At 38.4% G+C, this 14,289-nt stretch overlaps 1 protein-coding gene across 9 annotated transcripts in view; it reads left to right on the forward strand.

Moving 5' to 3' along the window:
• Positions 1-14,289, forward strand: part of LOC113519393 (twitchin) — a 143,987-nt gene that overhangs the window by 101,577 nt on the left and 28,121 nt on the right. For all 9 annotated transcript variants that reach the window (XM_052896992.1, XM_052896998.1, XM_052896995.1 and 6 more), the window contains 15 exons: positions 159-326; positions 1,112-1,264; positions 2,198-2,347; positions 3,157-3,351; positions 4,509-4,713; positions 5,551-5,709; positions 6,436-6,640; positions 7,448-7,584; positions 8,664-8,873; positions 9,974-10,329; positions 10,888-11,008; positions 11,654-11,851; positions 12,311-12,430; positions 12,830-12,994; positions 13,848-14,018. In XM_052896992.1, the coding sequence (XP_052752952.1) occupies positions 159-326; positions 1,112-1,264; positions 2,198-2,347; positions 3,157-3,351; positions 4,509-4,713; positions 5,551-5,709; positions 6,436-6,640; positions 7,448-7,584; positions 8,664-8,873; positions 9,974-10,329; positions 10,888-11,008; positions 11,654-11,851; positions 12,311-12,430; positions 12,830-12,994; positions 13,848-14,018 (2,713 nt within the window). The remainder of the gene's footprint in view (positions 1-158; positions 327-1,111; positions 1,265-2,197; positions 2,348-3,156; positions 3,352-4,508; positions 4,714-5,550; positions 5,710-6,435; positions 6,641-7,447; positions 7,585-8,663; positions 8,874-9,973; positions 10,330-10,887; positions 11,009-11,653; positions 11,852-12,310; positions 12,431-12,829; positions 12,995-13,847; positions 14,019-14,289) is intronic.

Genomic DNA, 14,289 nt, shown 5'->3' on the forward strand with positions numbered 1-14,289 from the left:
ACATCGTGCATTTCAGTCCTGCTGTGACGACGACGTGGTGTAATTCACGTCGTTTCGTTGTGTTAGGTACCGATCGTGAATTTAAACCGTATGTGCTTAGGAATTAGGTAAATAATTCAGTGTCGTATTTATGAATCGTTTATTTGTCACGTTTCCAGGTTTCGTGGGTGGTGAACAATGAGGAAGTTTTCCCGGACAACCGTATACGCTTCGTCACCTCCGATATTGACACGGTCTTCCTGAACTCGAGCGCGAAGCGTTCAGACACTGGATCCTATACAATCCAGTTAGTCAACAGTGAGGGTTCTGATAGCGCCACTTGCAGGGTATGTAACTTTAAATTATATCTGTCCGAAAAATTATTATTAATATTTTTCTCTATATTAAACTTAGCACAGGTATATGATATATATATCTTGAGTGGCGACCCTGTACGGGTAAATGCAGTGTAGGAAGACCCCCCCCCCCCCCCCCACTAGATGGAGTGACGACCTGAAATGCATTGCAGGAAGTCAGTAGATCTAGGTGGCCCAGGATCGTTCTTTATGGTAGTCTATGGGTAGGCTTATTTCCAGCAGTGGACGGATAATGGCTGAAATGATGATGAAAGGCATATAATTGATTTTATATCATCATCGTATCAGCTCTTAATTGTCCACTGCTGGACATAGAACTCTACCTATTGGGGGAATATGCCAGTAAGATATTATATAATCGAGAAAATTCAATATAATATGTATGATGTATATAATTTGGGTTCCGAATCAAAATTAGGTATATTAAGGGTACGACTATGTCTATTCGTATATCCATCTGTTAAACCGTTGTATCTAAGCAACTACTAATATTATATATTAAATAAATAAATAAATTAATTAATTAATTAATAATTTAATTTAAATTGAAATAATTTAAAATTTAATTTAAAATAACTTTAGATATTATTAACATTTTCATTATCTAAAGGGAGTAGCAATGAAAAGGGATATTTAAAACTTCAAGTTAAATCTGTTCCAAGTCTCGTCTCTTAATATATTTATTTATATAATTTTTTTATTTAATATTTTGACTCGTGTAATAGCACTTTTTAAAATGTATTATGTTATCATAGGTATTAGTAGTGGACAAACCAACCCCACCAGTGGGACCGTTGGACGCATACGACATCACTCCGGACACGTGCACGTTGTCATGGAAACCGCCGCTCGACGATGGCGGCTCGCCGATCACCAACTACGTCGTTGAAAAAATGGACGGCAGTGGAGTAAGTAGTCTTGCTGGCTTGTTAAATAGAAACTTCTTAAAATAAGTAATAAATCTAGTCCCAAAGTAAGCAGACCTTGTAATATGGCTATTAACTGATAGACATACTTAAATACTATAAATATATGCATATTATATACGTATCTGTCACGCCTGTCTATTTTATATATATAAAACGTCCAAATCATTGCAAACAGACAAATATTTGTTTGTATTGTATGGGATTAAATTTTTTATGCTACTTAGAATGGCAAACAAACTGACGGTCCACTTGATGTAAAGTGGTAACCGTCGCCTATAGACATGGGTATAACAAAGTATACTGTTTCGCCCATGATACCCCCATGCGTTGCCATTCCTGAGGACTCAGGTGTTGTTCCTCTGTACTCTGTAAATTTACTGCCATATCCCACCCTTCAAACCGAAACACAGCCATGCAAATACAACTGCTTCACGGTAGAAACACAAATGGAATAGAGGTGCCCAAGCAAACGACTTTTGTACAAAGTCTCTCTCTGGAGATCTATTCCAGATCTCCTTTAAGAGATGAGTTCAGTTTTACTTAAATTGTCTCTGTTTTTTTTTATACAACTTAAAATGGCAAACAAGTTGACGGTCCATCTGATGGAAAGTGATAACCGTCGCCTATAGACATGAGCAGTACCATGAACATAACAGAGCATACTGTTTCGCCCATGATACCCCCATGCGTTAGCATTCCTGAGGACTCAGGTGTTATTCCTCTGTACCCAGTAAATTCACGCCATATCCCACCCTTCAAACCGAAACACAGCCATGCAAACACAACTGCTTCACGGTTGAAACACGAATGGGACAGACGTACCCAAGCAATTATTATTTTTAATGTATTCTATTGTGTAATAATAATATTATAACAATCCAAATGATTGTAATAAAACTTTTTATTCATCAGGTATGGAGCAAGATCTCATCGTTTGTACGCAACTGCCACTATAACGTGATTGGCCTGGAACCCAACAAGAAGTATACATTCAGGGTACGCGCAGAGAACCAATATGGTGTCTCCGATCCACTCACCATGGACGACTCCATCACAGCCAAAGTGAGTTGAGTTAATACAATTCGTGAACGATTTCGTGCAAATATTTTGATGTAGTTATTTTGATAAATAACATTTGAAGGTTCTATAGAAGATAGTGTACTGTGAACATGGAAAAATTATTATTCCAATAGATTTTCGCATTGCATGTTTTATGGTTTGTAAGAACTGGGAACTAACGTGATAATTTATAGTGTTCTCATATATTATCATAGTTTACATAAATGATTGCGGTAATTTTTTTTATACCTCGAAGGTGGAAAACAAGCATAAAACCCATGTAATGGTAAATGTTGACTGTAGCCTATAGACGCCTGCAACACTAGGGGTGTCACCTAAAAAAATTTTATTATATTCTTTTTGAAGGACCCCATACTGTAGCTTCTATGGAGCTCATTCCACAGGTTGAGTGTTCCTGAGAGAAAATTTTCGTTTCTTCTAAAACATAATAATGTTTTAAATTGTAATGCATTCAAAAAATATATTTTATGTCAATATGCAAATAATACAGCTCATTTGGACAACATTGGACTGCGATCCAGGGATGTCAATATCGGATCTCAACTTAAACCTCTGAATTTATCAAATTCATGTTTGGGTCACTTAAAAAAAATTGTCATTTTTTTGTTTCGGAAGGAATGCAAAATCGTCGTTCAATAAGCCACCTCAGACTTTTTATTAACAATAACGGTGGTCTAAAAACTAATGATACCAGAGGGCGACACTCTCGCACGAGTAGTAATAGTGTACTTAAGTGTAATTTATCTAAATTAGTCCTTCGAGCCGGATGTAATGACAAATTGATGTTTTAGTTCCCATTCACGATCCCGGATCCTCCGGGACCGCCGCGTGTGGTAGAATGGGACGGATCGAGCGCATCCCTGGTGTGGGACCGGCCGCGGTCGGATGGCGGCGCGCGTATACAGGGTTACAAGCTGGAGTACCGCGACGTGCAGGACGGCATCTGGAACAGCGCCGACTACCTCGTCAAGGACTGCAATTACCAGGTATTAAGGGGGCGGGGAGTGGAGAAACTTGATTTTAGGTAGCATTGATGTTAATTTCTATTTCCTCCAGTATAAATGTAAGTACATAAAACAAAATCCGCTATGCTACGTATTACAGGTGTATATTAGAATCTGCACCCCGATTACTTAATTTTCAACAATTGGTGAAAGCCAAAATTCTTTAAAGCTTCGATGTTTATTGACATGTTATAACTACTTACCTGTGATTTAATTTTTTATTTATTTATTCATTTTGTAGTTTCCCACTTTTTATTTAAAAACGTCGAAGATTAGAATAATTCTGTGTAACATCCTTAGATTATATAGATAGAGCGTCATATCTTAAAAACGGACCAACTTTTTTTCAGCTAATGGTCAAATTAACTGACTCGTTTTTTTTTTTTTATTAGTGTTCTAAATACTTACAAATACAATGCATCTTGATGTATGATTTAATAAATAAAATTAGTATTTACGCATTAAAAAGATGTAGAAATTATAAGGCAAAGTAAATATAGAAGCTATAAAGGAATCACTCATAACTATTTATTACGCAAAATTGTATGAAAAAGATGACCCGCGTTTTTCGAAGAAAGTATTTATTTATAAGAGATACACTAACAATATGTTCATAAAATTAAACAGACTATGTACAATGTTATAAGTAAGTAATGAAAAATGAAAAAAATGTATATATAGATAGATAGATAATTTATTTGCATTACTTACAACACACAAATAACAATACAAACATATGCATAATATAACATATGCAGTGTATAAGTTTGTAATAATATAAAATTGTATTGATAGTCTACTTTAGTACCTAAGGTTAATAACAGATGGCGCTGTCAAAAGGTTAGACGACGCTATAGTTTTATTTGTTATGTATGCTAGATAGGTGTATTATAATTGAATAAAAAAAAACTCTCCTATGTACAGCGATCCAACATCATTGGTTTGTTTTATTTCGACACTAGAGGACGCTCGTCCATAGTTTAGTGCTAGATTGTGTGCACACACAGTAAAAGAGGTAAAAGAATGAAAAACCAAAAAAAGTAACACTAAAGACTATCTATATAATCTAAGGTCGTAACATCATAATATACCTACTAGTATTTGGCGAATGAATCGAGTAATGGAGCCGTCGATTGCAGGCGTACAACCTGGAGCCGGGGCACGAGTACGAGTTCCGCGTGCGCGCCAAGAACGCGGCCGGCTTCAGCAAGTACTCGGCCAACTCGGCGCGGTTCAAGGTGCGGCCGCGCTGCGGGCCGCCCGCGCCGCCGCGCGGCCCGCGGGTCGCGCGCGTCGGCCGCAACTACGTCGACCTCAGCTGGGACCCGCCCGCCAGCGACGGAGGTACCGCCCCGGGCACGTCACGGATCCTTACTAACGCATTCGAAGCGGGGGTTCTAGACTAAATAGTATACTAGGTGACGCGGCGATCGCCCCACCTAGTTTTTTGTCCTAGAGCGGGGCGATATTTTGTGTAATCATAAAAAAAATTTGACTTAAAAAAGTTTATTTAAACTCTTAAAACTAAATCGTAGTACTACGACTCTCGCCTTTAATGTGTTAATATCGGATCGTTAATTAAATTTAATAATTAATACAAATCATGAATTAATAGAATGGGTCACCCTTTCTTTTCCCGTAGATGTCAAGGAGACGACTAAGGGGATTTAATGATCAAAGGATGAGCAGCAGCATCCCTCTTAAAACGTTACCAAAGCCTAACTACAGTTATCAAGTTCCCCATCAAATGTGGCAACTACTGACAAAACAACCTCTGTCCCATTCGTATTTCTATCGTGAAGCAGTTGTGTTTGCATGGTTGTGTTTAGGTTTGAAGGGTGCGATATGGCAGTTAATTTACAGTGTACAGAGGAACAACACCTGAGTCCTCAGGAATGGCATGCGAGGGTATCAGTATAATGCGGGTGAAACAGTATACTCTATTATGCTCATCTCTATAGGCGACGGTTACCACTTTCCATCAGGTGAGCCGTCAGCTTGTTCGCCATTCCAAGTTGCATAAAAAACCCCAATGGGGGAGACCTATTTTGAGCAATGAACAATTAATGCTTGATATGATAATGAATCAATACGAACCGTTTATATTTTAGTTTATAGTTACATAACAAAAAAAACTTATAGACATTCTTAAAAAAAATACAATATTACATTATTCTACAGGTTCTCGCGTAACCGGTTACATAATCGAGAAGCGCGACGTGGGTGGTTCCGTATGGGTGAAATGCAACGACTACAACGTACAGGACACCACATTCACTGCCATGAATCTCGGAGAAAAGGCTGACTACGAATTCCGCATCATCGCGGTTAACGCTGCCGGTCAGTGATCAGTTTGCAACATTTAAACATACTCGTATAAGAAAAAATAAACCTAAAATCCAGATGGAGATTTTGTACAAAAGTCGATTGCTTGGGTACCTTTGTCCCATTCGTGTTTCTACTATGACGCAGTTGTGTTTGCATGGCTGTGTTTCGGTTTGAAGGGTGGGATATGGCGTGAATTTACAGAGTACAGAGGAATAACACCTGAGTCCTCAGGAATAACAACGCATGGGGGGTATCATGGGTAAAACAGTATACTCTGTTATATCCATGGTACTGTCCATGTCTATAGGCGACGGTTACCACTTTTCATCAGGTGGGCCGTCAGCATGTTTGCCATTTTAAGTTGCATAAAAAAATTACACCAAAGTATTCTGAATTTAAATAATAATAAAAAGCATCACTATCTCACTAATAGCCTGGCCCTCAAGGTAGAATATTATCACTTTGCTGACCGGTGATGAGTAAACTCGTCACTGCACTAGCGTGTAGGTACGTTCTCCTACTACGACGAGCAAGACCGTTTGAATTCATGACCAAAAAATTACTATTCTTTGTATTTAGGTTTTTATCACAATTTTAGTTTAATTGCAAAGATTTCAACCATTATGGAATTCTCTGTCAGCAAATATTTATGAGAAACTCATAACAAACAACTTATTTTCAAATTCACAATATTAGTAAGATATAGTATGACTCACGATAGTTTGCAATCATCAACAGGCAAATCGGAGCCGTCGTCGTGCACGACGCCGGTCCGCACGGGCGAGGAGATCGGCGGCACGAAGCCCGAGTGGGTGAAGCAGCTGCCGCCTCACATGGCGGCGCCGCTGGGCCGCCCCTTCACGCTCGAGTGCGTCGCCACTGGCAACCCCGTGCCCACTGGCCGCTGGCTGAGGAACGGGCGCGAGGTCGTGCTTGGCACCAGGTCGGTATACTGCACTACAATACTTACAGCACCATGTACATACTTCATGACTATACGTGCACTATATATTGCATAGATTCGAATCGGAGCGTTTTGTGCACTGTTTTCGTCATTAAATGTGAGACAAATGAGATATATATATATATATATATATATATATATATATGTATGTATGTATATATGTGTATATATATATATATATATATGTATATTTATATATATGTATGTATGTATATATATATATATATGTATGTATATATATATATGTATGTATATATATATGTATGTATATATATATATATATGTATGTATATATATATGTATCATGGATGTATGGTATGGGTATTTTTAAATATTAAATAATTATAAAAAAAATATATGACATTAACATTAATGTTTTTTTTTAGTTACATTCTTGCGCCAAATAGCTACCGTCTTTTTCTTTTCTCTTCTACACAAAAGTTGTCTGGAAGACATTTAGCGATAAAAATACATTCATAAGAGAAAATAAATAAATAAAAAAATAAATGTATTTTTGTCATTCTTTCACGCAAAAGTACTGAACGGATTTGAAAGTTACTTTGTACAAGGATAGGTTATATCCTAACTTAGCACATAAGGTACTTAGGACGCGATTTTCGCAATTATATTCCTGAAAATTTAACTTAAAAACTGGTGTATTTTTTATTTTGATACGTCATCTAGGAACCGTATATTTTATTGGCTTATTCTTTCTGAAGTCCATACGTACAGAGTAACGGGCAAAAGTTAGTGTATTAATAAATAACAAATGCACATTATATCCAGATTCATTGCGGAGTCCCGCGAGGGCACGCTGAAACTGAACATCCTGGAGGCGACGGACGCGGACGAGGGTGACTACACGTGCGAAGCGGTCAATAACATCGGCTTCATATACTGCACAGGACATCTCAAGATTGGAAGTTAGTATATTAGTGTTTAGACATCACCAAGGCTTAACTGCGATTGCTAAGGTGCCTGCCAAGCGTAGCAACTTCTGGCAAAATCACCCAATAGAGGGAGGCCTATGTTCAGTAGTGGACAATAAACAGTTGATATGATTATGATGATGATGATGATATTATTGTTTAAATTAATAATAATAAATTAATGAATAAATTAATAATAATAAATTGATGACTAAATTAATAATAATAAATTAATGAATAAACTAATAATAATAAATTAATGAATAAATTAATAATAATAAATTAATGAATAAACTAATAATAATAAATTAATGAATAAATTTATAATAATCAATTAATGAATAAATTAATAATAATCAATTAATGAATAAATTAATAATAATATATACATGATTTCAGTAGTAGTGAAATAGGTTTAGTTTTGTAATAAATCCCAAGTGATTATTTTTGTTATTTGGAGAAACAATTTTCAAAAATTCTTAATTTTCGTAATATAAATATTATGTATGGTGTCATACAAAATTATAATAAGGTTGCGTGTACTTGTTATTCTATTTGAATGGAATCAGCTATTACGTACACATTAAATATTTCTATCGTTTTACCAGAGGGAGACTTTATACAAAAGTCGATTGCTTGGGCACCTCTGTCCTATTCGTGTTTCTACCGTGAAGCAGCTGTGTTTGCATGGCTGTGTTTCGGTTTGAAGGGTGGGATATGGCGTGAATTTACTGGGTACAGAGAAATAACACCTGAGTCCTCAGGAATGGCAACGCATGGGGGGTATCATGAATGAGACAGTATACTCTGTTATGTCCATGGTACTGCTCATGTCTATAGGCGACGGTTACCACTTTCCATCAGGTGGACCCTCAGCTTGTTTGCCATTCTAAGTTGTATAAAAAAAACCGACATATATAAACCATCTTTTTTATGTGAAATGATTACTAAAATATAAATGTTCCAATCTGGCCAAAACCTGCCCCTTTATATTTTTGGTGATACCAGGTGTTATGTTCACTACAATGTAAAAAAAAAATCATTTAATTATATATTTATTACTATTTACCCAGACCCTCCGCGCATCACCCGAATGCCCGGTGATCTCCACCTGCCCGAACACGACAACACCAAGATCAAGATCCTGTACACGGGAGACCAGCCCGCCGACGTCACACTCACCAAAGATGGACACAAGCTCGTCGACTCCCCCCACCTCAAATATACCGTCTTCGATGACTACATACTCATATTTATTAAGGACATCAGCAAGGATGATATGGGTGAGTTTTTTTTTTTATATACTACGACGGTGGCAAACAAGCATACAGCCCATCTGATGGTAAACGGTTACTGTAGCCTATGAACGTTTGCAATACTAGGGGTGTCACGTGCGCGTTGCCAACTCTAAAGAAACCCTAATATACTCTTTTTGAAAAACCCTGTACTATAGTCTCTAGGGACAACTTCGGCAGTATTATTATCGTATTCATATTGTCCATTTATATTTTACTAGTAATAGTATTAGAGAGAGACTTACAGATAGAGATCTAGATGACAAAAAATTTTATGAGAAACTTTACAATTGGCTTACTTGAAGACTATTTTAATGTAAAATTATATATTTTTTTTAATGGGTAATAATGTAATAGTAACCCCGCCTGCGCTATACGCTGGCGGAGCACCAGTGAGGGATGATAGATGAGCATGATGCAGGTCAGTTGGCCCATCGTGCCGAATTCAACAAGAATTGTCTACGATGGTTTCCAGGGGGAACCACTTGGAGGTCGACCTAATAGGGCATATTGTTAGCAATGGGGCTATCAAACTCCATTGCTAACAATCCCTTTCCCCCCAAAATTATAAGTTCCAAATTAAATATCAGCATTGTTCAATTCAGAAATTCCGTTTTTAATATTAATAACTAAAAATATAATAGCCTGTATTCAAGCAAATAAAGTTATTATTCATGTAAAAGTTGTTGGCTTAGGTGTTTCAACTTAGAATGACAAACTGACGGCCCACCTGATGGAAAGTGGTAACCGTCGCCTATAGACATGAGCAGTACCATGAGCATAACAGAGTATACTGTTTCGCCCATGATACCCCCCCATGCGTTGCCATTCCTGAGGACTCGGAAACATAATATGACAGCTTTATATTAACATATAACAAAGCAGCTGTTTGCAAACAACGTTCTATTGATTTGACTTCGACTTCGACGTAACTTTAGACCACTTTCCATCAGGTGGGCCGTCAACTTGATTGCCATTCTAAGTTGCATAAAAAAAATATTATGTTTTATTATGAATTGTAACAATTTCGTCTACCACGCGGGTGGAGTCACGGGGACAGTCAATAAATATTCTTCTATCTCCCACAGGTGTTTACAAACTGACGATCAAGAACAACTCCGGCGAAGTGTCAGACACGTTCTCCGTGACGGTGACCGGTCTACCAGGACCTCCGCAGGGTCCTCTGGAGACCACAGACATCAGCCGTCACTCGTGTACCCTGGCTTGGAAGCCACCGACTTACGACGGCGGCCTGCCCGTAACGCATTACGTCATCGAGCGCAATGACACGTCAGGCACGGCCTGGATCACTATCGCGTCATCAGTTAGGGACACCAAGTTCACAGTACAGGGCCTTACTGAGGGACATGAGTACAACTTCAGGATACATGCGGCTAATGAGAACGGTATTGGACCGGCTTTGGAGGGCGCCAATCCGATCAAAGTGAGTTAGAAATATGTGTTTTGATATTTGTTTTTGGGTGTGCTATCAGGGATGCTCGTTTTTATCCAGATGTCGTAAGAGCGGACTAAGGGTACAAAATAAGAATTTTTATTTCTTTTAAAATTAGTACAAGTCTTTTCATCAGCTAAATTCAGATTGTGTTTTGGGAGACCTGGTTTTAATAATATAATTGTATTTATATGCAATAATCTTTTGCCATGTTCCCTTTTATTCACACTCATTTCGTCTCTCTCGCACGTATTTCGTTATTACCTGTATCTGTCATGCTATCTCTCATCCATACAATTGTCCAGTCTTCTCCATAAAGGAGGTTTTGCCAGTAGATGTCACGCTTGGCAGACGGGTTGTCAACCGCAGTTAGGGTTTTAAGAGGGGCGTTGCTGCCCATACCTCGACCATTAAATCGCTTCTTACGATATCCACGGGAAAGGAATCGTACCTTTCGTTCATATCGTGATATGATTATACTATTATATGAATTGATTATACTAAACTATCTCATACCTTCATGTCTAATTCTATATATGTTTAACATAGGCCAAAGCACCATTCGATCCCCCGTCTGCACCTGGAATCCCGAAGATTCTGGAAGTCGGCGGCGACTTTGTTCACCTGGAATGGGACAAGCCGGAAAGCGACGGAGGCGCTAGAATACAAGGTACTTGTTTTTTTTAAATATATTTGCACGCTTAAAACATTTTCAGTAATTTCTACATAGCTATTAATAGATACTTGTAACGTCTAATCACCATCATCTTCCTACCCTAATCCCAATTATTATTTGGGGTCGGCGTAATATGGTTTTGTCCATATTGCTAAAGGAATTGGCTTATAGTTTTTCAACCGGCCGCCTGCCTGATGTCAACCCTCTTTGGGAATGCATTTGTTACTGGTTTCCGCCACCTACAGTATGGAGGAAAGGATTGAGGAAGAAACGAAAGGAACGTTGAAAATGCGTAAAGGAAATTAGTAAATGAGAGGAATAAGGAACTTATGTGGGAAAGGAAACGGGGGGACACCGCAGTTGCGGAAAAGTCTGGGACACTGCAGCGGCTCGGGAGGCCGGGAACCTCTACAGTGTCCCAGTCTTTTCCGCAACTGCAGTGTCCTCCCCTTTCCTTTCCCACATAAGTCTCATACCCGTATGTCCTTATTCTAGAATCGGACAAATTTCTAGAGGAGAACACCCCTGACGCCTTAAATTTCTGTCAGAATTAGGTACTATAGAAGTACCATGAGGTATTTTTGTTGTTATAAATAAAGCTATTAAACCATTTTTATTACGCTTTTTTCTGTTTTTCAGGCTACTGGGTGGACAAACGCGAAGTGGGCGCGTCGACATGGCAACGCGTGAACCCCGTCCTATGTCTGCCAAACCAGCTCAACTGCTCCAACCTGATCGAGGGTCGGCAGTACGAGTTCAGAGTCACTGCTCAGAACGAGGCCGGCCTCTCGCCGCCTAGCACCGCCAGTCAACAGGTCAAGGTCGTCGATCCCAAAGGTGAGTGAACATTTTTAAACGTATCAATCAATATATATAATAAAATCATATAAATAACTGGTCGCTGTCTATACATGAAAGGTATATAAGAAAAACTATTTAAGGGGGGCTTTATGTATTGGTTTTCGAAAATTATGTCTATCAATGCGAAGCCGGGTCAGATCGCTAGTCAATAATAGAAATAGTATTATAACACAATGATGGCAAACAAACATACAACCCGTCTGTATAAAGTATATATTTGCCATAGTCTATGCAACAACTGTAATGATGATGGTAACTCAATTGACCCATCGTGTAAAATGGCAAGAACTAGCCACAAAATAACTACGATGGTTTCCAAAGAGAACTGGAGATCCTGTGAGGATATCAGTAATCCTCTCTCCCCCTCATAGCTGCCGTGAATCTTTTTTTAGAAATATAATGAACATGAGTTATAAATATTACTTTTCATTTCAGCTGCCACTCCACCAGAGATCGTGAAGCCTCTAAAGAACGCGAACTGCATCCAGTACCACAACGCCAAGTTCCAGTGCACCATCACTGGCTCACCGAAGCCGACTATCACGTGGTACAAGGGTCAGTATTATTTTAGTACATTAAAAAAAAACTAGCTATCTTACATAAAAGAGCTTCATACAGTTTTTTTTTTATTTATATAAATAAAAGAAAGTATTTATGGGAATAATGGAGTTTTTACATTTTACTGTGCAATTTTACCAATTATTCTCTTCATTATTGCCTTCCTCGAATATCAACGAATATTTTAGAAAAAAAAACTGAATTAGTCTAGATATTCTCGAGTTTTTTTTTTACTAAGGTTTTTTTTTCTTTTGTTATTTACATAAATAATTATCAATTAATAAAAAACAAATAAATATTTAAAACAAAGACTAGACTTTAATCACTTGGGCAGAGTTTTGTTAAACACGTGTTTAAATAGATAATATTTTAAATTATTTTGTAATAAATTCACAGGTGCTCGTGAAATAACGAACGGACCACGCCACCGCATATGGAGCGAGGGTGACAATCACTTCCTCACCGTGATGGACGTGTTCGGCGAGGACGCGGACGAGTACGTGTGCCGTGCAGTCAACCGCGCCGGCGTCAAGTCCACCCGCGCTGAACTGCTCATCATGAGTGAGTCTTATTACTTGTTATTAAAGTTTAAATTCGCTTGCTGCGAATATGCTGATGTTACGCTAAGTAGTAGTGTAGCATCAGCTTTGAAATTTGTAATGTAATTTTGTATTTTTAAGTTTTTTATTTAGGATTTAAATAAATATAGGAAATAGGCCACCCCTTCCTTCCTGTTGTGTTGTAAGAGGCAACTAAGGGAGGGAGAGGGATGGGCAGCAGCGTCCCTCTTTAAACATCTCCAAAGCCTAGCTGCGGTTGCCATTCCGCCTACCAAGCATGGCAACTACTGGCAAAAGGGGGAGGCTTTCAGAATGGAGGGAGGATGTCAGAATATTTCTTTTTCATGAGGTTACTCGATCGACAGATCCTTAAAAAAAATATATTCCATCTTATTTTACTTAAAATGTAGACTGCCCATTTTTTTTAAACTTTGCGAACAAGCTGACACAGCACCTGATGGAAAGCGGTAACCGTAACCTATAAACATGAACATCATTAAGGATGTAACATAGTATATTGTGTCGCCCATGATACGCTTCATGCGTTGCCATTCCTGGCGACTCAGGTGTTATTCGTCTGTACCCTGTAAATTCACTGCCATATCCCATCCTTCGAACCGTAACACAGCCATGCAAACACAATTGTTTCACGGATGAATTATAAAAATGAATTGAAAAAATGAATTATACAAACCCAAGCAGATGACTTTTGTACAAAGTCTCCCTCTGGTAAAGTGGTAGTCACGTGACCTCAGGTTTAGGTTTTAATTGTTTTAAAAGTCAAAGTTTTAATAGGCCCCCTGGTGTGAAAATAGATAAATTATTTATGTAAAACACGTGATGTCAATTCACAGCTGCGCCGAAATTGAACGTGCCGCCGCGTTTCCGCGTAACGGCGTACTTCGACAAGGGCGAGAATGTGGTGGTGAAGATACCGTTCACTGGCCACCCGGTGCCCAAGATCACGTGGATCAGAGAGGGGGAGACCATCGAGTCTGGACTGCACTATCACGTTGAAAGGAAAGGTAAGAATTTTAAAAACATATTCAATATATACATAAGTACTGGCTGATTTTCTTTATACATCTTGGAGTCCTGTCAGCCCATCTACTAGAAAGTGATAACTGTTGCTTATAGACATGAACAGCACCATAGAACTCATAGAATACATTGTGATATCCATGGTGCCTATAAGTCACTATTATTGGGGACTAAGATGTTATGTAAGATAACGATGTAATCCCGGCATACAATAAATATTTTCTTTCCCCTGGGTGTCGTAAGAGGCGACTAAGG

Source organism: Galleria mellonella, unplaced genomic scaffold, assembly GCF_026898425.1.
Source record: "Galleria mellonella isolate WM207_F2 unplaced genomic scaffold, CSIRO_AGI_GalMel_v1 utg352, whole genome shotgun sequence".
Taxonomy (NCBI): domain Eukaryota; kingdom Metazoa; phylum Arthropoda; class Insecta; order Lepidoptera; family Pyralidae; genus Galleria; species Galleria mellonella.